Source organism: Aquila chrysaetos, chromosome 12, assembly GCF_900496995.4.
Source record: "Aquila chrysaetos chrysaetos chromosome 12, bAquChr1.4, whole genome shotgun sequence".
NCBI lineage: Eukaryota > Metazoa > Chordata > Aves > Accipitriformes > Accipitridae > Aquila > Aquila chrysaetos.
This window is the reverse complement of record NC_044015.1, coordinates 38,937,727-38,962,574: the sequence shown is the minus strand read 5'-3', so window position 1 is coordinate 38,962,574 and position 24,848 is coordinate 38,937,727. Positions and strand designations below refer to the sequence as shown.

The 24,848-nt window shown below is 40.6% G+C and overlaps 2 protein-coding genes and 1 long non-coding RNA gene across 12 annotated transcripts in view; 1 reads left to right on the top strand and 2 right to left on the bottom strand.

Annotated features, from left to right (window-relative positions):
• Positions 1–1,893: 1,893 nt before the first annotated feature.
• On the bottom strand, positions 1,894–15,448 carry LOC115348748. Its single transcript, XR_003925916.2, has 2 exons — positions 13,958–15,448; positions 1,894–4,735 (listed from the first exon to the last, which is right to left on the bottom strand). It is a non-coding gene; the product is annotated as an uncharacterized LOC115348748 (long non-coding RNA).
• LOC115348747 (E3 ubiquitin-protein ligase RNF170-like) lies at positions 6,914–21,120 on the top strand. Its single transcript, XM_030031909.2, has 5 exons — positions 6,914–7,106; positions 13,408–13,516; positions 18,022–18,095; positions 18,567–18,677; positions 19,726–21,120. The coding sequence occupies exons 1-5, from the start codon at positions 7,104–7,106 to the stop codon at positions 20,029–20,031; spliced, it is 603 nt and encodes a 200-aa protein (XP_029887769.1). The 5' UTR covers positions 6,914–7,103; the 3' UTR covers positions 20,032–21,120.
• Positions 21,121–22,954: 1,834 nt separating this feature from the next.
• Positions 22,955–24,848, bottom strand: part of FGGY (FGGY carbohydrate kinase domain containing) — a 301,140-nt gene continuing 299,246 nt past the window's right edge. For 8 of the 10 annotated variants that reach the window (XM_041127624.1, XM_030031900.1, XM_030031898.1 and 5 more), the window contains 2 exons: positions 23,961–24,022; positions 22,955–23,197 (listed from right to left, as the gene is read on the bottom strand). In XM_041127624.1, the coding sequence (XP_040983558.1) occupies positions 23,116–23,197; positions 23,961–24,022 (144 nt within the window). In that variant the 3' untranslated portion in view covers positions 22,955–23,115. The remainder of the gene's footprint in view (positions 23,198–23,960; positions 24,023–24,848) is intronic. The other 2 variants (XR_003925915.1, XR_003925914.1) reach the window with 2 other exon arrangements.

The following is a 24,848-nucleotide window of genomic DNA, read 5'->3' as shown; positions in this document are numbered from 1 at the left end:
TGAAAAATAATCTGCAGCTTTTCAGTCGTATTTAGTAGCCTGATACGGTTCATGGAAATCAGCACTTCCCAAGCATCTTTCAAAAGCTTTAAAAGCATCAAATAAGCTTTATGATGTTATGTGGCCCTGGGGCATATTTGAATTTTTCAGAATCAGAAACTAGAAACTAACCAATTGCCAAACTGTGTGCAGTTAATTATTACACAATACAAACTGATTTGATACCTGCTGTATTCCCCAGGCCACGTCCCTTCATGTCCTCTCATAATCTCTTACATCTTCCTGGCATGTACACTCCCACTTCCTTTTGAATCAAGCTATATGTGTACTGGAAATTAGTGTCTTTTCATGAAAAAAGCCATTGGCTATCTGTCTATTCCCTGAATGTGGCCAATTTAGAAGTTGTTATAATCAAATATTCAGCATAACTTAACACCTAAAAATCATTAAATATGAAGAAAAAAACCCACAACTGCAAACTGACGTTATTTGACTGGCTGAAGATTATCAGTACCTTGCTGGTCTCTGGCCGGTTTGTGTTTCCTGGTTGCACAAGAGATGGACCGGGCTTCCAAAAATTGCAGGTCACTGGCAGTCAGCACTCAGAGTCTTGTGATTACTGCTGTACCCCCAGGGCCTGACAGCTCCTCAGAAAGTTACCCAAGAGACCTGCGTCAGCTCTGAAAGTCATACCAATCCCTTGCTTACTCCATTCACGTGTAAAAACAGGGGAATGGCTTATTTCATTATTGCTTTCCAATCTCACCATGAGTTGCGTTTTACCAGAGTAGTGTCTCCCAGAGCAGGGAGTGGTCGAGGTACAGAGAAAACCTTACCATGATCTGAAGAGGAGCTGTTTGGGCACATGATGCTGGCTTACCTCCTTACTTCTATCTGAGAGAAACAGCTTGAGGAGATGGAAAGAAAGGATAAAACCAGGAACAGTAAAAAGAGACAGTCCTGACGGCTGAAATACCACTGGGGTAGCTGACCATTTCACAGCGCTTCTGGTCTATGCTCTTGTATGATTTTTGGTGAGGGCAGGAGGTACTGTTACTGGTGTTTTAGGTAAGAGGGGAGTAGGAAGATATGGGGTATATAGGGTGTGTCTGTATTGCACAGTTAGCCAACAAGACTGACTACTGTGCTGTTCTGTGTTTGAAGGAGATCCCATTGCTTTTTCTCTGAAGGTGCTCTACGGTACTTTCTGGGTCAGTTATGCCCTCAGGGAAATGGGAGCAATGTCATGATGATGAATGTAAAATTTTTCACTACGTAACTGAAGTCTCTATTTTGTAAAATACTCTGAAATATTTTGTCTGGCTGTTAGAGGAGATGAAAGTCATTATAATCTATTATCAAAATAGTAGAAATTCTGGATATTTTGTATATTAATTCTGAAAATGAATACCTTGTACAGGAGTATATTCATCGAAGGAGTCTTGTATTCAGGCTTTTCTGAAAGGTGGAAATATTTTCACATGGAATAAGCATCTTTCAAGTATTTTCACATTAGATGGAAATACTTTCATCACTTGAGGCCCTTCTTGGAAGTCATTCAACTATGAGAACACTTGCTTTTAATAAAAGACTGTTTAAGCCAGTGGCATTCCTGGAATTCCTGAGCCATTTATGCTGTTCTTCACACTTAGCACATCTTAGTGAGCATTTTCTTTGATCCCCAAAGACTTAATGGTGGTAAGAACTAGTCATCTCATTAAAACTATGAAGGCTTGGACTGGCATTTCTAGTCTGTTTTACAATGAATTTAGTTTTGACTGGAGTGATTTCTGGGGTCCTTGGTTACAAACTTTCAGGTCTAGTTATCTTAGCCCATGTGATACAGTGAGTGTGTATGCAGAGTACTAATGCATCTACACCTGTTACACAGAATAATAATATTTAGTTTATTATAGTAGTTTCAGAAAAAAACAGCAAGTACTTTTACAAATATTAGTTACAGTTTATCATATGTCAGTGAAGTAGGCATTGATAAACCGAAACAGATGTTAATTTAACAATATTGCTAACACGAGCTATGCAGATCACATTTTATTACAGAGAATACTAAATTGCAATAGGACACTATTGTTAATCTCATGTGTAAGACAAATAAACAAAACCTGGTAGGATCCCTGTAGACAGTTTTTTTATCTTTTATTAGAGAAAGAAGAGAAGGGGAAAGGAGCTGACTGGACAGAGAGGGTGGTTGGACTTGAAGCAATTGTTAAGTTACTTGCCTTAGTCCTCTTCAGAGCCACAGGCTCTGTAGAGACGTGGCTTCTTTTTAAATTGTGTATGTGAGTGTTCCTGAGCAGTCCACTGCCTCTAAATGCTCCTGGGGAAAGGAAATTCACTTTGTAGGGTCAAAAAGAAAAAGACAAGATAGACTGTATGAGGACTACCTTACCTGGTCACTCCTTAAAGAACTAGAAAAGATGAATGCAGAGAATGATGGACTATCGCTGCTTTAGCATAACGTAATTCCCGTTGGTGGGGGGGCGGGTAGAGAAAAGATGGAAATAATGCCACAGATCCAAAAGTCATGGTATCTCATTAAATTCCATAAAAAGCTATACTAGAAACAAAGCAGTTGAGAGGTGGCAATCTAACTACCTACATTTATAAAAAAACACTGTGACCAGATCTTTGGAATTGTACCTTTTGGCTTCATACAGCAGGAGAATAAATGGTTAACATCTTTAAGGAATGATGTACCTTGATTATCTGAGGGAAACATCTCAGAATCAGGAACTTTTATGACTTGAGCTGGATAAAATATTTACACCTCTACAACATCATTTTTCTTCAGCAAGACCTCACTTTGTCACTGTCACCTTCCCTCCTAGCATGCTCTCTTGCTGCCTCAATCGTTTCCCTAACATTTGTCAATCTCGTATCTGTGCTTTTCTATTTCTGGCTTTTTGTTTACTTTCTCGCAGATATCTGCACTTCTATTTAAGTACTCTTATCTTTGTTTCAGTGAACAAGGTCACAAGTGAAAGTGGGCTTTGGCAATTCCAGTATTAGCTAGCTGACATTAATTGACATCATGGAACTGTTTGCACTGTCATGGTAGCAGCTCCTGGCTTTACAAGTTCACATGTATTAAATTTCTCAGATACAATTTCAGTTGGTGCCTGTAAAAAAACCTCAGTACTGGGATGTGAGCTATGACAGAGACATATTTGTCACAAACACATCCACATTCACACTTTCAAAGCCTGTTTCCACAGGTGCCTTGAAAAGGCAGGGCAATGTTGTGACTTCTAAGGCACTGGTTTGGCAGGTTTTTTTGTGTCCCAGCGAGACCATTCGGTTTGTAGATTCTGATCCGGAGAATATCCTTGCACTTATTTCATATTGTGCACCGCATACCTCCAGTTTTCACCATGGTCTGGGATTACTCCGTGGGTAAGCTCATGAGCATGTGTTTTTTTCAGGATCAGGGAAATCACAAACTTAATTTCCAAAAAGAAGTAATCCCTTTAGGTAGATTCTGTGCCAGGGTACTGGTATGTAGTCTTGCACAGAGAAACTAATTCTGGTAATATCTCTAATCTCTCTAAACACAAAACAATTTTCAAAACTCTATGTTCCATTGTACCTATTATATAATATTATCTTATTATTCAGAAACATCATCAGTATAGAAGATTCACTGAATAAAATGTTAATAACTTGTTCATTATTTTTAAGTGGAAAATTAACAGCTAAATTATTAAAGAGTATTCCTTTCTCAAGATCTAAAAGTTGGTGTGAAAAATTACTAGAAGACATGTTTTTAAATGGAGTATTCAAATAGTACTCCCTAGTTGAAGAAGAAAAGTCTGTGTTCAAAAATATAAACACTTGGTGAAAATGTCATAGTTATCACTTGCTATTAAATAACACAGAAAGTCTAAAACCCAACAATAGCTAAACAGAGTAGGATAGCTATAGGTATGTAAAGCATAAGATGAATTGTTCTGATACTCACCGCAACATTTATATATTAAATAAGCAAGTTAGCATGCACCTGTCAAAACTGAGTTCAGATTTCCCCTAATTTTTATATCAATGCCATTTTTCTTTTTTTTCCTTTGAAAATAAGCTTCTATTTGCCTAAAAATTTTGAACACCTTTTCTTTCACATTTTAATGTTCTCTTGATAGAGCATAATCCAAAGGGTGAATGCTAACCCCTACAGCAGGGGGGTCAAGCCTCTTTTTAACAGATTGCTCGCTCTAAGCAGTGCCAGGGAGGTTACAATTATTTTTACTGGCATTTCTAACAAACTTACATTTTGGACTTGGATCATTTTTTAAGATAAAAGTTACAATTGTCTGATTTTACTAGCCATTCACTTAGGTTTCCATTTAAAGAGATTTCTCTCTTGCTTTCCTGATGCTCTTCACTGACAGCTGGTCTGACATGTTTTGCTCTTGCATAGGAACCAGGGTCACAGCAGTTCTGATAGCTTAGCTCCTCATTTTAGCAGAACACTGTGAAGCCTGCCTATGTATCCAGCAGCCAGCAGCCACCACTCTTACCTCCCAGGATGGAATTGGGTCACAGCTGGGACACACTGAGAGTGCGTAATGCAGAACTCCATCTCAGCCAAAAACGCCGGTTTGTGTCAAATGCCATTAAAAGGCCCTGCTCCGAAACACTGCCAGAAGTGTTATTTCACATCTTCATACTTCTCAATCCCATCTTTATGCTTCTCAGGCCCAATTTTTGGTTACGTAGGCTTCTGTGGAATAGAATAAGAAACTTCATTTGTAAAACTGGGAATTAATAATGCAATAATATGAGTGGTTGGCATGAACAGACCTGTTGGCGGCTTTGATGGGACTATTCGACTATGCAAAATAACTCAGGCACGAAAGTGTTTGCCAGCTCAAACTCCAAAGCCAAAATGACAAGCTTATTATCAGTAAACAGCATTACTTGCACTGCAGTTGTGCTTTAAGGCCTCGGCCAAAGACCTTGCACAAAAAAAGCCCAGCCTACAATTAGACAAAATGGATCTAGGATTGCAACTTTCAGGCATGTACTGCGACCACAAAAGTTAGCATGGCAATAGGAATGGCTGGCCTTGGGCAATCATGGTTTTACTGATTTAACGTATAGATTCACGTTAAGTTTAAGGTAGCTTTTCTTGTGTCCGTTATCTTTCTCAAAATATTCTGGAGATATGTGGAAGGAACCTTGCTATTATTTAACAGTCTTTCTCTGGCAAACAGGTATGGTCAAATTCAATGAGTTAAGCCTAACAAAACCTCGGTTTCCCCGTTACAGACTGGGCCCTGATGAAAGTGCCAGAAGACTGCAGATTCCCTGCTGTCCTGCATCTAGCTGTGCCTGGGGGCAGGGGGAAGTGCTTTGAACTGTAATGGTAACTGAGCAATAATAGGTTTAGAGTGACATAAAAAATGAAACCAAAATCCTGCTTATTGAAGCAATGCAGAATTTAGCATCCAGTTTCCAAGACTAGCGTGTCTGTTAGGTAAGCGTGTAAGTGACTGCAAAAGAGCCATAGCACTATGCATACAGCCCCTGGCAAGTAGAAGGAAATCTTCTGGGCTCATTTCACCTTTACAAAACGTCTATAATCTTTTTGCTATTATTTAGTTAGAGGGGGTTTCTCCTCTGTATTAAAACCATTCAAATCCTTTTTTGAGTTAGTACTCATCAAATGCTCGAGTGGCCTAGCTAAAATAGATGTAATGCGTTCAAACCAATTTTCCAGTACATAAACATTCCTGTCTAAAAATCACAGGAATAACTGACATCTTTGTTAGCAGCCTTTATGAATTTAACATGTTGAGCTGAGTAGCTGGGAAAAGAAAGTGCTATGCTCAGATATTTGGGGAGTCCGTCGGGGTGAAGCGTTTTACTAGAACAGCCTGGAGAGGATGCTACTGCTTAAACTGTGTCAGTTCTCTGGATAAAGAAACGGCTCCAGCTTCTGCATCTGTCAGTCTGGCACCTTTAATAAGTAATTAAATCACACTGTAGATTTGTATACATACTTGGATAAATAATAAATGACAGCTATCACACTGGCATGCGAGCACATATGCATACCCAGGGCAGGAAATCACATACAGTATTTCATTTGTTGCCAATTTATCCGTAACAAAGTGAGGAAGATGCCCTGGGGACTGGTGACTAACAAGGAGCATTGTTTATGCTACAAATCCCATCCGGTTATTAGTCTTTGGAAAGTGCTTTGTTTAGCTTATCAGTGCTTCAGCAGGAATGCCAGGGGCATTATTTTTGTGCTAAGTGTATTTCTATTCCAATATTACTGACTCCCACTCCATCCCTCCGTAAGAGGTTATGTGTTACCTGAGGGCTGAAAATTAGGCATGTGCTTCAATGCCTTGTTGAATCAGGATCAGGACAGTTAACACTGCACAAAGCCAAGCCTTTACAGGTTTCCTTATTAATTTTGCTCCATTAAATTGGAGAACATCTTTACAGAAATCAAAGCTTTCTTAAGGACCATATAGCATGAAAAGAATAAATACCCTATGAAGTATGTATGTCTATCGGTAAAAATTATTTTAGCATGTTAGGCTTTCTGCTTAAATTCTACACTTGATAATTGGATGATACTATGTTACACAGTCTAATTCTGCAGTTATGCAATTACAAAGTATCACAAGTGTCTGGCAAGTTTTAAGGCTGTTTCACAACAGTACTGATAAGCTGCTACTCTACCAGGTGATCAAAATACCTGTAGTGTGCTCTTGATCAAGTTAATATTTAAAAATAGTAATGCAATTTTTTTATTAGGTTCAGGTATCTTTTCAATTATGTTAAACATCTTTTGCAGGGGAGAAGATGTATTTAAATGTTTTAGAAAGGGAGGACTGTTGTTTTTTTCCCAGGAGTCCTCTGCTTTTTTAGCAGATGTGCTTTATTTGAGGGGAACCCCCCCCACCCCGTTTCTTTCATAACTGTAATTCAGAAAACCTGACAGACCCTTGCCATTAGGCAACTAAGTTAATAATTGACAAAGACGAATAGCTGGCCTTAATGAATGATTCCACACCAACATTGTCAGTGGGTGTAACATACTCAGCTCCTCTCAGACATTTCTGGAAAGAGGAATGGTAAGCCCAACTTTATGTAGGTCTTCTGAACCACGGTAGGAAGTGTTTATTAGAATGATTATGAATAAATAATTGAAGTATTTATTTATACTTTTAATCATTAGATTACTGTTGGAAAATTTGCGTGAATCAATTCTTCCCTTTAAAATATGTCATATTTTTAATTTGCTTGTGATTAGGTTAAATATGTATGGTCAAATCATGAGCTGTCCAGCGTATCCTCCCTGATCATCTTAATTGGCCTTGTAATTGAGCCATGAAGCAGCTCCTCACCTATCAAAGGAATCTGACCAAGAGGTCACACAGTATCATGCCTTCCTAACAAGTTTAAGCCTCAAAGCAAGGTCTATTTTCTAACTAATGGCACATGTTCACGGAAAAATGAATAAATGTTTGTTAGCACTTGAATCTGCTAAGTGCTTTTTAAACTTTAATTCCTTCTCTTCAGACATGTTGATGAGAATGGACTCATCACTGATGCTTTACAACTAGATATCCTTGTGGTAAAACTGAAAGATGTTGTGAGCTCAGCTGTGTCACAGAGATAAAGGTTTATACCCAGGAGCGTCTGGCTTCATAATCAACAATCTGATCACTACTTCACACCTTTCTCTTGCATGCAAGTATTAAAAATGTATCAAATCTAGTGGCTGCGTTTTAGTACAATAGGCTTGATTTTGCAGAGTTCTACTAGAATTATTTTCAGAAATGCTCAGCTTTCATTTTAGGCCAAAAGATGTGTCCAGATTTGAGAAGATCTCCTTTTTCTCAAAAATCTGACTGTCACATAAGGAACTTCTGGGCTTGAACAGTTTCAAAGCCTGGCCCCTGATGAGGTACCTACACTGAGAATTGTTTCGCAAATCTGACCCCAAAAGCAAGCAACACCTGTGGTGCTCACTGAGAAAGGAATATAAACATAAGGACCTGATTTTAGAAAAACTTAAAACTGTATTTTAAAATAAACATATAAACATCCCATGGTCTTTGCCAAGCAGCAAATTTGAAATTTGACATGAAGCACTGTACATCGTCATCCATTGCAACCCCTATAATCTTAATGTAATTCTTCAAAAGCCATTTCTGTCATACAGGAGCATGTATGTCACAGTACATTCAACTTACTGTCTTCTTGCTAGTTCATGAAAGTGTTCATTTTTGCTCAGTACTTTTTACAGAGGGAGTCACTTTATGTCCATTCTCTAATTTAGGTGCGTGGTCTGGTGAGAACTGCCAATGGTGCCCATTGGTGCGGTGATGAGGGTTTTCTCACTGGACACGGGGGTTGAATCTCTTTGGTCAGTGAAAGCATTACGCCAGCGTTCCCTGTGTGGGTGCAGGGTTTCACCGAGAGTTGTTTAAAAGGTGACCAGTGCCACTCCTTCAAAATGCTAAGACCTGCCCCGTTCTTTCAAAGAATACTCCTGTGTGCTTGAGAGGATGCTGGGTCCCCCAGCTTTGCAACATGATGGGGTCTTCCTTGCAAATGGTGAGAGTTGAGACGTAACCTATGTGTTTAATATTACTGTTGGCTAGCGGTAGGCATCTCCAGTACTTGGCCTGGGCGATGTAGGTATAATCCTTATGTGTCTCAGTCTCTCTCTGTGCTGTGTAAGGTGCTCAGGAGTCTAACTCTGGACTAGGGAATTCATGGTGGGGGAGATACCCAAAAGATAGGTATGGTGGCACTTAAAATTTGAGGCGGCAGACTTTAAGGCTTTCTCTGGATCTTTGGATTCTAAGTCTGTTTTTCAGAATAATTTGCTTCTGAACTTTGGGGTTTGGTTTTGGTGGGGTTTTTTTCATTTCCTCCAAATGAAGTAAATTGACTTCTACTGGACTATACATTTTATTGTCCCATTCTGGCTGTAGCATGATTCCCAAGAACATATGGGTTAGAAACACCAATATTTTAGGCTTTTTAATGATGAATCTTAGACCAAAGCTAACATTAGGTGTTCAAAATAGTATTAAGAAAATTGTACAGAAAATCTTGACTTGGCTATCTTCCTCCATATAACACAACAGGAGTTCTGTGGTTGTAAAGTATGAGGAATTCTTCAGCTTCCCTCTGTCTCTTGGCTTGGGAACAGACTCATTTCAAGCCTCACCAGCGTGAGCAGCATGAATCCCAAAGGAACTTCCAAACTTGATTTTCTGTGCTAACTTTGTGACACTCCCTATTTTGACTGCAGCTAATCAAGTTACTAGAACATGATGCTTCTGGTGACAAATGGTGCAAGTTTGTCCCACTTCTCCCGTAGCAGAGATGTTTCTGGCAGAGGAGCCTAATTTCAGTATGCTACCTAGAAAATTACTTCCATAGTCCCCTTTTTATTCATCAAAGCTGCTTTACAGTATCAGTATGGCATTATCCAGGCCTGGGATTTTCAAAGGTCAGACAGGCACCAAGATCCAAATACAAGGCCATGAAATAGTAGCTTTTATGGGCACTCTCAAAGTTTCCAGCCTGAAGTGTTAACAGGAATGACAATTTTAATTGTGCTGTTTGTAATTATTACATGTAGAACTGCTCTATGAGAGGAAGCTCCCTAAATTGTCATTTTAGGCAAAAATTCACACTAAATATTTTGTTAAGACTGTTTAATGCCATCAAAAACTCAAAGCCTCATGCCACAAAATACTAACTGCCATAATCGCTACTTCAATCTCCAATTCAATCTGCTAGTTCAAATGTTCAAAGGCTGGCTCAAGATTTTGGAAGGGGTAAATTAATTCTGGCAGACTTGTAGCTATGTCAGATATCATCTGTCTTCTCCTTCTATCAGATCCAGCTGGGCGGTCCCCTTATAACCAGGATAAAGACAACTCGAACACCATTTTGAGTGCTTGAACTCAATAAATCAGAAATTTGATTATGTGCACATAATCTCTTAAAAATAAATGAAAGATTTGGCATGTTTGTCCTAGCCTATCTACTCGGGCCAAGACTAAGCCACTGATATCTTTGCTGAAGGTGACCCCAAGTCTCTTTTTCCCCCAGATGCTCTATTAATGTCACAATGGCTATAGCAGGTCAAACCAAGGCCATCTTGCCCTCTCTGCAGCAATGGATGCCTACAGAAGAATAAGGAAACATTAATGATGCTTCCCCGGAATACACTTTCATTCACTAGCAATTTATGGTTCAGGAACTTCCTCAGTCAGAGGTACTACCTTTGCATTTTGTAGTACTTGATGCCCAGTATCCGTTGAACTCAAAAATTTCGAGCATCCATAAGAAAGTCCGCTGCTTAACTGTGTATGTAAAGAACTGCCTATTTTTTTTCCTCTGAATCTGCCACCTGTTAGTCATACTGCAAGAGCTGGTCAAGTTTCCCACCTTGCTTCATTCAGTAAGAGAGAGATTACAAGAAAATAAAAAATGCTCTTTCATGGTACTGGGTTTGAATGATTTTTCTTCATTGTATACATGCACATATTCTTCACCTAGTGTCATTAGTACAGGATCATTGCCTGGTTCTTTGCTCTAATTCATAGTCCTAACTCTAACTCAAATGCTCTGAGAGCAGAGCTTGAGCATTTTCAGGGTCTCAACAGGAACTTGCACTCAGCTGACGAGTTTCCAGCCCCTTCACGTGGTAGCTTACCTCAGCAGCCAGAACTAGTATCATACGGCAACACAGCAACATTCAATTTTCCTATTTTCTGAACAGCACAAACTCTGTTTCTGCAGACTTGCTCATGTAAGTCAGCAGAAGATGAGTCATCCGGAAAAAAACTATAATCATTTGTCCCCTAGGAGTCATATAGTAAGTTAATTATTGTACAACACATTCTAATACAAAATACACGAGCAGTTTCAACTGCTTGAGGTTGCAAAGGGCAAGAGAGCTTTTCAAAATTTCCATCGGTTATGGTCTGGGAATGCTGGGTTTCCCTTGACTCGGTATCTGTTGCATAATCAGAAACACATTTGGTTCCTTTTGTTGTATGAGACAAAGCTAAAGAAATGTGTGTGTTATTACTCTGCAAAAATAAAGAGTAGATACCTAATCAACTTATGTCATGTATGCAATGTTTGTAAACACAACTGCTCTGGGGCAGTTCCTCAGCTGACGAAAACTATTACAGCTTTTATCAGTTGAAATAATACTCTTCTGAATCTGCAAATACCCCATCAGTACTGCATGGGAAGTCAAAATACATGAATGCGATGTGCCATATGAATTTTAGGTAGCATTGTGTTAAAACCTGCTCGCCTGGAGTTCACCTGTCAGTGCACTGGACTTGAATCTGATCATTGTTGTGTTTTAGTTATTCACAACTAGTCATCCCAGCTTTGCTGGGCTATTGTGGGGTTGTTATCTCAGCAGGAGATAATCTTATCAGTGCATAGAGAAGAAAATCTGAAAACAATGTAAATGCCTTCAGCATCTGAAATTTTTCTGTTGAGAATCAGAAACAAATACATTTACAACTTCACAAACGGTAAAGGAGAAAGACTTCTTCCAGTAGTTATGGCATATTGTTCTAAACCCTCCAGTTCTTATTTACAGATCCTCATTATAGCAAGGAAAGACTGGTATTAAAGGTGCTGATTTAAAATAACTATTTTGGTGAACTCATCATTTTAGACATGGCTCTGGCAAGAGACTGAGTTTCTTGAACATTCATTTGGCAGACCTACATGACGACCTCTCTCTTGCTTGCTTGGAATTATTACATTAGAAAATTTAATTACTTAAATAAAATCTTTGTCTGTTGTCAAATGAGTTTGAATCTTCACAGTCACTCTGGATCTTCCAATATTTGACATGCCAAATATAGAATCTATTCAATTTTCTCTTTATAAAAACTTCTATAAATAGGTCAAGTACTTGGAAGTGTATTCATTGATCTGTCATGTAGACAGGTGCCAGTCACATATCTGAAAAGCAAATAAACAATCCAAATTGGGCAAGAAGGGACAGCAAGCATACAGCAATACTGTAATCCCAAAGTACGCCATCATGCATCTGAATGCCTTACTTCAGTAATGGAAAAATAATACCCATTTCATATAATGCTGGGCCTCTGTGGTCATTAAGAAACATGTGAAGTTCATAATTTTTCAGTCAAAATACAAAATAAAACTGTAATTGACGCCATCTCCTGTTGAACCTCGCTAAACATGCGTAGGCAGTGGAGGACAGTCAATAACCTTCAAGACTCTGACTTAAAGTGAAAGAACTTCCTTGGAAGGTCCCTCCCAATTTCGGAAGTGCCCCTCTCGTTCTGGAACTGATAGAAACGTTGAAATAACGTTATCTCAAGAAAGGACGGACACTAACCACACTACTACTAAATTTTCTTCAAAGACTGATCTCATTGTGGTTATGGCAATCAAACAAATAGTCAAGTGTAAGTTTCTCCATGGCGTGCTAAGACAAAGTAGGCAGGTCCATCATCCATTACAGACTAGCTAATGTGTCATAATAAAGGTAGCAACAACTTTCAATGAGGTAAGGAATCAATATCAAGTAAGAATGGCTATTTTATCTCTCACTGTATCAAACAATCCCGGCATAGATGAATATATTGCCAAATAGACTTTTACTGCTTACAGGCAATGATTTAGGAGCAAAGATTGGAAGACCAACGTACATCCTTCAGCCTTTGCCCTCCAGAAATATGATAATACACTCTGGATTTCAAAATGCCTCTTTAGCATTTCAGAGGCTTACAGAATTCTTATCTTCCTGCTCTAAAAACAAAGCTCATTATTATTCTTAATTATAGAGTTTGCTAAGCAAAGGGAAGGACTGTTTGGAAGCAATCTTTTTACTTAAATAAAGGAGTCTTTTTGTTACATAGCCTATGGTACACACTAAGGATACCATTCTGCCACCCAAGGAAAGCAGAGAACACAGGGGTCTTTATTTCAGCACAGTTAAGTGATAGACATGACTACAAAGGAGGAGGAAAAAGATCCAAAAGCTACTGAGGCAGACTTCAGGTGCTGTCTGACTAATAATGACAGCTAGACAAGCCAGTGGTGCAAACTCGACTGGCTTTCAAAACATAAATATTATCCAGTGGTGTGTGGATATATCACTGGAAGCAGAAACATGGCATCATGATCTTACCTCTGACACTGGTCCTTTCTGTAGGATTACACAAAGCGCTTCATTTCTTTGTGCCTAATTTTCATTATCTGCTGAGGTAACGATTAGTTACGCATGACATCTATACTTAGTTTCTGTGACTCTCTGCTAATCATAGTAAATTATTATTAATGAACTGAATTTGTCAATCAAAATACTAATTTATTGAAGACTCTGTACTACTTCTCTTCCAGGAATCACTCCAAATTTGGCAACCTAGTAATCACAGTGACTTCAGCTGCCCCATCTGTCTCCAGACAGCTACTCTCCCAGTACAAACCAACTGTGGACATGTATTCTGTGGTAAGTTTTCTGGACTGACAGTGCAGACAGTGCAGTGCTTATACAGGCTACTAAAAAAGCACTCTTCTTACAGAAATCTCAAGTCCTATGTAAGAACCAGGACTAAGCCCTTCTCCCTGGAATTAGTGCTTTCTAGGAAGTGCTTTCACTAGAAGCAGGAGAAGTCCCATCTTTATATTGCCCCCCAAAATCAGTAACAGTATTTTTATTTGCTCACTTTTGAAATGCCTAAGTCTTAGGACGCCAAGAAGTAACAGATCATCTCACAGGATACTGTTAAATTACAACATAAACTCATGGAACGGGTAAAATGCATCAGAAAAATCACACAATTTGTATTCAGCTATGCAAAAAAAAAAAACCATTATAAAAACCAACAGTCTAATAATCATACAGTTTGTGGTTGTGAAATCTCAAGATGTAACAAACATGAAGTCTCACCTTCAAGCCTGAACTCACTTCTGGGAAGACAGCTTGTCTTTTTAATCAACAGCATAAAAATCCAGCTATCCCATAAAATTAATTCTGATTGTATTTATATTGGTGACAATCGGGAGTAAGACACACTGGACTTAGGTCTGATTCTGTTCCACAGACTTGCTTCCCAGGTGAAACACTTGCCTAAAATAAAGCAGAAGTGATCTAGAGCAAGAATGCACAATTATATTGGCTTGTAGTCCTGTAAAAGCTTTCTAAACAAACAAACAAACAAATTAGTGGAAGTTACATATTAAACTATTTAAAAAGTGGGTTTCTAGTCATGCATAAACCTTCTTTTAATCTGTTTATTGTTTTTTAAATAAACCTGTGTGGTCATACAGGGGAAAAATGTTCAAAGACATCGCATCACGATGCATGCTCAGTTTATTCCAGTCCAGGATCCGTCTTAACAGGAAAGGGACAGATCCAAATTTAGGGGATCCTTCTGTTGAGGCTGCCCGTGGTATGGTCTCCTGTCCTCCCCAAGTACATCTATAGTCACTGGGTAACCTAAATAAAACCATAATTCTCTAGATAAATGTGTCTGCTAAATGCCTTCTTTGAGGCTGCTAAGCCGTATGGTTAGGATTACAAAATTTAAATAATTTTTCAAAGGGAATACAAGGATGAAGCATGGAATAGTGGAGGGAGTTATGTTCATAATTGAATTTGTAAAGGGGATTTCAGGATTTTTAAGGCCCACGTTCTGCAGCGCTAGAGCCAGTGTGAGCTTCGCACCCGCTTTGACAGGCAGCAGGATAAGGCCGCCAGCGTACTTGGACTGAACATTGTTTCTCTCAGACCTCTGAGAGATATTGTCCAGTGAATTTACATGTGAAGTTTACAACCTCACTGCCCCAGCTGCTTATCAGGTTCCTTGCTGAATGCTGTCATCCCCACAGCAGGGCTGGCAGAAGAGAACTGGAGTTCATCACCTGGTGAGGCTGAAACTGCCCATGAAGGTACTCCAGGGCTACTGTGCAGCATGAGGTCAGTAATCTCTGGCAGGGGGGCAGGCAGGCGGCTGGAGGCAGTACTGTCTGGTACAGCAACAGCAAGACACATCAGAAGACACTGGTCAGAACCATAAAGCTCCTTTCTACTGCTCTGGCAATTTACAGAGACCTTAAAGGAAGTGCAAGTTATATTTACACTTTTTTCACCATGTAAGACTGTTCTAAAAACACCCAAGCATAAATGAGAACAAGGGACTGTGTTGTTAATGCTGGTGCAATAACAGCAAATTTTTATCTTTAGGAAGTGTCATTCTTCTCTAGACCGAAATGATGCTCACACAGCACAACTCCTCATCACCACTGCCACTATCTGCATCCTCTGAAACCACAACAAATCAGTGGATCACCAACAGCTAGGGACACTTTGTAGGGCTCATCTACCTCATGAGTGACACCATTTAATACTTGAGGTTGTTTCGTGTTTTTATAACACTGTTTTGTAACATACAGGAAAAGGATATAACTCACTCCAGGATAAACACTACGCATATGGCCTCAAAATGTGTTTCAAATAATGTCACAGTAGTTATAGTTTCAACTACAAAGATAGACATAACAACAAAGATCATCAACTTTCCTCTTTCTCTGGCCTGGTTAATTTTCCCTTTTCCATCTGTGAATATGACATCATGATATGGACTTTATTTTATTTTAAGAGCTGCAGAGGAGAAGTACCATATACAAGCTTGGTATATATTGTTATCGTTAGCTGTATATATTTAGCTAGGCTTTACTTTCCTCAAGTACATCATCATTTACGCTCTGAAGCACAGATTCCAGTGCAATGCATTATATATGTTATGACTATGTTTATATAGTAGAAGCGGCCTCTGTAACATGTCTGTTTTTCATGTCTTAAACCAATAAAACTTTACATTGGGCTTATCAAAACCATTCTGTGTAGATCTAAGTCTGTTGTGACTGAAATCAGTAATAAAACTTCTCTTGATGCCCTGTGGACCAGAGCTAAGGCAATGCTGAGCTCTCTTAATAAATTCCGCTCTGGTAAAAGTTTTATTTAAAAAATGTGGTCAACCCAGAGCTTTTAAAGAAGATTAATGTGGACTTATAAAAAATGTCTGATTTTATTATTAGTAGTAATTCATACAGTTTGTCCTGAAGTTTTCCTTTTCAGCTTCAGTTTGAACCATATGTTCAGGAAGTTCAACTGAAAAGCGATCCTTGAGCAATATTATTTTTTTCTAATTAACAATAACCACAGAGGTATTTTAGAGAAACCTACAGACTCCCTCAGAAGGTTGTGTAGCAGGATAGATTAAAAAAGGATTTTGTCTATTTTATGAAAAATGCACCGAAGCACAAATAGGTCAACTTCAGAGGAGTCCTTCCTTTCCTGTTCCACTAAACAAAGGATTCTGCATGCAGCAAATTTTAATTTCCACGGGGTTCTTTTTTGAAAGCCCTTAAAGAACTGTGGGATCCATCAGTGCCCCATTGTCATCACTGGGACAGAGCACAGGCACAGCAGTACAGCCGCGTGGATCACAATGCAGGATCTGGACCCAGTGGGTCAAAGCGGTTCCTGAAGTCAGGTGTGATGTTTGTCGAATGCAAGAGTTCAAGCGAAAGCTGGAAGCTGGCTGCCAGACCGAGTTTATACATACTGCATGGGGATTTAGATGTAAACACAGCCATGTGCCCAGCCAACCGGTCTGTATATTCAAACAAAATAGAAGAGTCATAAAGAAAAACCCTGCACTCAAATGAAAACAAAAGTAAAAAGCACAAGTCGGAGCAAGGTTCATAAAAAGTATCTTCGGGCCAAATTTAACATCCCTAGTCCTAGTATATAAGATGTAACTGATAGCATCATGAACGTTTTTATACTTTATTTCAAACACCGTTTCTGCAATATTCCCCTTTTCAGTGACAACAGACAAAGTCTGGGTGCAGAAAAACCCTGCACTGAGGGCTCCTGAACACTTCTTGTCATAATACTGCTTACAAGAAACTACTTGCTGGTTATTTTTAAGAACAAAGAGCATTGTTCAATTCAATAAAACAATTCCATCAAAATGGCAGCACAGCGTTCTGCTTCTGTTTTCACTGGGGTCCTTGTCAAATTTGATCAGTTTAAATGTTGAGAGATTTTTTTTTTCCTGACCTGTCACACTGCACACTGTGCCCGGGAGCTGAAAGTCAGGCTGTGCTGCTTCTGATTAGATGCTATTTATGCTTTGCTGTTTTTGCTTTTAGAGCCAGCGCTGACATTCACGTATGTCAACCACTGTGCTGTCAGTTATACGTGCAGTCTAATCTTACTGTCCTCAGACTGCCTTCTTTCACACCTGAGACCTTCACATGTTGTATCTGGAAATTAGTTAGAAGTTGTCTGCGTAAGAAGAATCAAAAAGAATGCAGCAACTCACTCTTCCAGAGCTACGCAGTTCCCAGAAGGGTAACAGAGTTGAAATACAGTACAGGGCGGGGGGAGCAAACAGACAAAATAGCCCCACGTATGATACTTCATCACCAACATATACGTTGTGCCACCAGGAGTCTGCATCACCAGGCTGTCCCTTGGCTGTGCATGTTGGTTTATTTGGGATAACCGGCCCTCCTAATCCTGAAAAGCCATACTAGCTCTGGAAGAACTCCATCTTTTTGCAGCTGCACTGCTTTTGTCCACAGCAGCCAGCACTGCACTCTGAAGGGTGCCCGTATTCCCGAGTGCTTCAACCACAGTCAGGGGAGCTTCAAGAATAAGATGCTATCCATAGGAAAAGAAACTGAATCAAAGCCTCCCTTCGGAGGTCCATGTATCTCTGTATATACCAGTGTAGAAGAGCTAAGGCTCCATTTTTGCACAGTCACTTTGCAGAGTAAAACCATGTATTAAAATGAAAGCAAAGAATTACATTAATTTTCATAGTCCATTGTAGAAAGAGGGTTTATTAATTCTGATAACTTCCTTGTAAACATTAAATATCCTCTAATATATTTCATGTATCTTAATTTCGCTCTTTTTTTTTTTTTTTTTTTTGGTAGGTTCCTGTCTGATCACATACTGGAAACATAGTCCCTGGTTAGCAGCAGTAACCTGCCCTCTCTGCAGACAAAAGGTAAGACTTACGTCCTTCTGCATTATGATACATACAAAATTACAAGCTTGAGCTCTTAGGATCAACTTTATTTATCCTCTAATTTTCCACAGCATTTCAAAACCCACTTAGACTCAAATGACCCTGCAGCCATTCACATTTATCATTTGACACGTCATATCAGGCAACTCTGTGAAATATTAAACAGGCCTCCAGCATTTTACTTTTGTATAGTTTATTGAATCTCTGGGATAACATACCATAAAAAGCAATATGGAAGTTCCTAATCTCATATGACCCTGGTCAGAGGCTGCCTGTTGTACTGGAAGGTTGGATGCAGGTTATAAAATGAAAATGTTCTTGCTGCTGTGGAACTGCCGGAGCTGGACAAAGGTCCAGTTGCAAGACTATGAAGAGACACATATTACGGAACGCTGTCCTTTATACGGAAGATTAAAATACTCTGTGCTAATGCTGATCTTCTTTTCGAAGGTGGTTCTTCTGGATAACATCTCTTGTGAAAAGCAACAAGATAAGCCAAGTAAACAAACTGTACATGACATTAGAGATTACAACAAGCGTTTCTCGGGGCAACCTCGACACGTAAGTATTTACAAATCTACCTTTATCTAGTTAGTAGTGCATAACACATAGAGGATTGGAAGAGACCCAGCAATGAGAACTAGTTTGTATCATCATGTGAATTACCTCTCCATGCACTTACTGGCGATATCACAGTGCTGGGTCCAGCACCTTCTGGTAAAGGTGCTTCTTGGAGTTCCTAGCTCAGAGGAGTCCTTCTGCAGTCATCCTGGCAGGGAGAAAGCAGTGTGAGACGAAGTACAGGAAGCAAAGCAGAACTAGAGATGGTCAGGCCGGAATGTTCAAATATGAACTCAGATTTGAACTGCAGGATTTTAACTTGGCTCTTAAAATTTCAAATCAGATTCCGGTTTAGAAAGCAGCTGTTTTTTTCTCCAGGTATTGCCAAATTCAAACAGTCCACACTGGCTCTGCACTTTCTTAAAGCTGGAATCCCAGCTGGTACAGAGGCATGACAGGCAGTGGAAATGATGTGAAAGATGAGGGCTGAAGGCACAAGCGAGGCCCATTCTTGACAGGGTGTAGAATATCACCAAAGCAAATCTTCCTCTCCTGTCACATCCTGGTAGGGGGCCTGGAAGGACTGTGGAGTCTGTTTCAATCTATGGACTAAACTAAGCACTGGGGAGAATATTATTTTTCAGCCCAACAAACTAGCATTAATGAAGAGTAATAATCACTCAGTCCTATGGTTCTTGTCCACACCAAGGTGAGACTTGAGGCCTCATTTTCAAGCATTCACAGCCTGCACTCGATGCCAGATTTTAAAGACAAGCATATACTCAGTGCAGCCATTAAGGCCCAGTTTCCAAAAGGATTCAATGTCAAGCATAATACCTTCTTTTCACAGTGCTGGGGGAGCAGGGATTCCTTTCAGAAGTGTGCCTGCAGATACTGCAAAATAATTGAACAGCATAGGTGGATTTGGACAGCACAGAAAGTTTCTGCATTCAAGAGATTTGAATCTAGAAGTGCTTAAGAGACACACTGAATTGAAAGAACTGCATGCGTCAGAGTGCAAAATAATGTAACTCATCTGAATATTTAGTTTGCAGATTACCTTTACGACATGCTGTTATTCCTGACTCTTGCCTTGCGAGGAATCTTCACCTGGGGTGGTCTTGTATGGATTTTTTTCCTAAGAGTTGCTGTTTGCTCCTTCGGAACAATCATATGCTTGTCTTCTCCATTTGACATGAAGCCTGGGCCTCTCTGTAGGACACTTGGAACAGCTGATGACATGGTGGTTGTTTCCCTTCTTCTAATTTGCATGATAAACACTTGTCAGCAAATTGCATCTAATGGGGTAAATATGGCAAGGTCTGCAGCTCAGAGCATGCTGTCAGAGTCCTGACTGACTCAAACTTGGATTCCTTGGTCAAACTTCATCAAGCGATGACAGGCCTCTCTTTGATTTGGGGCAGCGTATGATGGATTTGTCATTCTGCTGCTGACAAAGGCTGAAGCAGGACTCAGCAATACTTGGCACGGCCAAGTGATTCGATGTGCCGGCGCTTAGAAGGCTACTTTTACACTGTATACTTGCTAGACTCTTTCATGCTGCATTTTTCTGTAACTTATCTTCATACAAAGTGCCTGAATTGAAAATGCCTAAAGCTATAAACAGAGCTTAAAATTACAATGCCAATCAACTGGCAGTTGAAGAGTTTTAGAACTCCTGAGCTTTAACATTTTACATCTTGGCTCAATTTGAATAAAATCTTAATTTGAGAACTTAGCAAACTGTACAATTTGCTAAGTCTTGTATAACACAAGGAATGTTAGATAGTATCACTACAAAATCTTGTATCAGTGCTTTGTGTTACCACAGCTGATTACACATCCACTGGAATACAGATTTTTTTTACAGCTCTGCAATGAGTACAGTCCTGATTTTAAAGTGGATAATATGAAACTGGTAGTAACACCGGCTTGGAACAAAAATGCAACTGTAAAGTAGAAGTATTACAAGAGGAGAAAAGCATTAAAAAATCATGCAAGAAACGTGAACAAATATCTGTGTAATTCCTTTGTATAAGCCTATGCAAGGTACATAGCTCCCTTGAAATCTGTGCATCTAAGCTTTAACAAAGTCAGCACGACTGTTTATTTCCTTTCTAGACTTCATACTCTCCTTGTGATTTCCTTGTAAGTCTCGGTACCAGTTCAGCCAGAGAGAGCAAGGCCAATTTTATGGTGACGATATAAATAGCAGGAAGTTTATGGAAAGTTTGCCAAAGTTGTGGGGGGGGGGGCAGTTCATGTCTGTTTGTGTTGAGCTGCAAAGAGTTAAAAATGATGGTACAGTGCCAGACAACCCTACATCTGTCCCTCTATAATCTGTATATTTGCTATGTATTTGGAGTCAATGGACTTCATTTTTACATATGAATTGTATATTAAAATAGATATATTAAAAGTTATGAATATTTATTGCTCACAATACACTGGTCTCCAACTGATTTTTCCTTCTACGTATTTTCAGCTGACATATTTTATTGTGCCCTTGAATTGTAAGCTATGATTTACCATTATGTTGCAGTCGTTTTCTTGCTTGTTATACTCTTTTTGTTATGATGTTTCTTCATTTTATTCCCATCAACTTTCATTGTCTTTAATTATGTCCCTGAACTTGTAAAGCTGTTTCTCTTAACAATGGGTACTTTGGAAATGGCAACAATTGCTTTTCCATGAACTACAAGGCAGGAAGTGCATTGTTTCTTTAAAAAAATTACCAGATGTTTTTGAGTGCTGACTACTAACATAAAAAAACCCAGAAACTATTCTTTTCCAAGTTCTCTAAGTGCAATTTTGTTATTGTGTAACTTCTGTTTGCATTTAACTGGGAATTACAGCCTATGCCAATACTAAAGAATGGAATTTCTATCAAGCTAAGTGTATAAAGATGGAGTCCATCTACATTAACACTGACACTGTGGAAAGGGACTGTAGGTTGTTTCTCTTCCATAATACAGGCTCACCAGGAGGGTGGCAGTTCACAGTTTGAAGAAAAGAAGGGTTCTCATGAGTGACCTACAACAGAGCTGTAGTTGATCTTAATATGCTCTTCCGTTCTGTCACCCCTTGCTTCTTAACCCTCTCCTTCAGCTGGGGACCCTGGTTATGCTTCTCAAACAGAATAGTATCTTTTATTAAGAAGTAAGAGACAAATGGCAGAGAAAGAAAGAATTTCTGAGAGAATTTCACTGAAGGCACTGGCAGTGTTTGGATCTTGCAAGATCAAAACAATTTGTACTGTCAGAGGTGAAACACTTTTGCTGTATGCAACCAGAGTGTCCAAACTCTCTCCTTCGACAGCCCAGTTATGCCACGACCTGTTGTTGTGAGCCTGGCAGCACCTTGTAGGACTAACTATGCAGGGCAACCTTCAAAATCACCCGGGAACAAACGAAAGCCTTTTGTTGACTGGATTTGGCCAGCAGGCAGCCAGGAAGGTTTCTGAGCGTTGACAAACGCTCAGAGGAAGGAAAACCCTCTCTCTCTCTCCCACTGTGTTCCCTGTACCTGCTGTTGCCGAGTTCGACTCTGCAGCTGGCTGGCTGTGTAGATGCACATGCTCTGAGCTGGGTCTGGCTGAAGCAACGTGATGAGAATGGACAGGGAGAGCTGGGCTCTTTCAGGGCTGACTCCCCGCGAGGCAGCTGGCAGGATGGAAGGAATGCACCTGCATTATGAACATATTTTCAGCAACTGTGTCTGCTCAACCTAGTCCTTCAGTGTCAACAGTGGGCTGTTTCACATCTGCACGGTGATTAATGCGCACCAAGGGCGAGTTACTTGCAAAAGACAAAATGGCACAAATTATTGATAGCAAAAAGACTGTGCTGCACGAATGGAGACAGAAAAAAAGAGAGCAGGAAACAGGAGAAAACAGAGGGAGAAAGACTGCACAGCTGGAAAAGTGATTCTCAAATATCAGCCGCCAAAGAAGTACTATAATCAGAGTAAAAAAAAACCAAACAGAACTTTCCAATGGAAATCGTGTTTGGGTCTTAGCTGTAGCAGACAGTAAGATTAAAAGGACCATGTGCGATGCCAGGTGTAGTTACCTGTGAAAAGCATGGCAAAGGGCAGCGCCTCAAGCCCATCTGAGTGAGTTACGTTGCTCCTCGTGCTGTTCCGGCTTGCGGCCAGTCTAAATACCGGCACTGGGGTACCCGCAGCTGGTTGTCTTGTCTTCTTTCAGTGGAGCAAATGATTATTGCTTGTCCCTGGGGTGCAGGGATTATTGGCAGAAAATACCCAGTGCTTCCCAGTGAAGTGAATGCATTTTTATTTCTCATTAAAAATTAAAATGTACACTTTAAATGATGAAAGTATATTTTTAACATAGACAGTACAGTAAGGAGAGATTACCCTCATCATAAGTGTCTGGAAATTCGTTATCCCTGCTCTCCCCGGATTACGTGACTCTAGATTAGAAGCTGTTCATGATGGAGCGATACTCTCTCTGATGTTCCACAAGTTTCAAAAACACTTCGTATTTCTTGTCATAAAATCTGTATAAGAAAGTTAATTTCCACAAAGCCTGAGACGTTACGATTTGAATCGCCTGTAACATGCACGTTTACTTCCTTCCCTCGGCATCCCAATTACAGCTCTGACTCGGCGCAGAGCCCCGCACGCTGCCGGAGCGCAGCTTCCCCCCAGACGAGGGACTTCCAAGTTCTAGTTACACCTTTCGCTGGCCCTACAGCCAGCTTTGATTTTCAGACCGCTTCTCCTCCGGCCGCCACGGCCGCCCCTCCTCCCCGCCAGGGCTCTGCGAAGGTCGCCTCACGGCTTCCCGCGCTCCGGGCCGCCTCGGAATGGCGGACGCCGCTCCCTCCTCGCCGCCGCCAGGGGGGGCCGGCGCCCCGCCGCGGGGGTTACGCGTCCCGGTGGCGAAGCCGACGGGAAACGAACGCGAAGGTCCGAGAGACCCGCGAGCCGCAGCGGCTTTGAAAATGCCGCCGAGGGGGCCGCGACCCCCGCCGCCGGCTTCGGAGCCCGCTGACGGGCCGCCGGCTTCGGAGCCCGCTGACGGGCCCCCGGCGGTGCTGGCGGCCTTGGGTCGCCCAGGGAAGCCGCGGGCTCGGGGGGCCGACATCGCACCGGGGGCGACCGACAGCCCTCTGCCAGGCCGCCGAGCCCGACGCCCGGATAGCCCTTAAAAAATCGGGCTCTGAAATACTGCTGCATACAAGCAGGGCTACGAAGAGAGAGCCCTTAACTTTGTTTTCAGCAAATTCTCACCGAGGAACACCCGAAAGCCAGGCTTACCTTTTATGCTGGTGGTTAGGCTGCACGACTCTCCCAATTTTCCCCATTTTCGCCATGGCCTCCTAGTAAAAGACAAACACAAACTGGAAAAGCCTGTTTTGATTTAAAATACTTTTTGACAAGAACAAGATGTTTCAAAACCAATCGGAACATTACTGATGTATTTTGTTTCGGCTGAACAGGCCAGATGGCATAAAATATGTTCAATCCCATTATATAGTAGTCATGAGAACAAAGTACTGCAGACCCCTCGGTAAACCAAAATCTGTTCCTCTTTCTTACTGGGAGTCCGAGGCAGAACAGACTTATATTTTATTATTTACACTTACCGGAGGAAATGTTAAACACTGCATCCCCGGCGGGGAGATTTCTCAAATGAAATGATACTGTACGTGAGATCCCATTACCATATTCTTGAAGTATCAACTCCCTGCAGCAAGGGAGGACTCGTGTGCTCCAGAAGCTAAAGGTAACTTGCCAAGTTCTGTTACGGAGCCCACTGCTGCCCTCACATTCCAGTATAAAGGTGTAAGGGACAGACTTGGATCCTACTCTGCTTTTGGCCAAACCAAAGTCAGACAAAGAGATCTCGCAGAACCCCCTGCAGAAGGAGTCTCTGGGACAGTCACATGTGGAAGGGACGGGACCGAATGATTTGGTTCCTTCCCTGATTTCTGTGAGATGCTGATTTTTTGTAGATTCTCCTGAGCAATCCCACTGGAATGAGACCTTAATCACCAATGTTAATAGAGGATCAAGCACCCAGGCAAGGGTGGAGGAGCAGGCAGGCACCAGCTGTTTTCAGTGGAAGTTTTTTCACAAGGAGCATTAAAGCAATAGCTTTCAGATGGAACAGTCGTAAACACAGAAGATCAGGATTCAAGAATC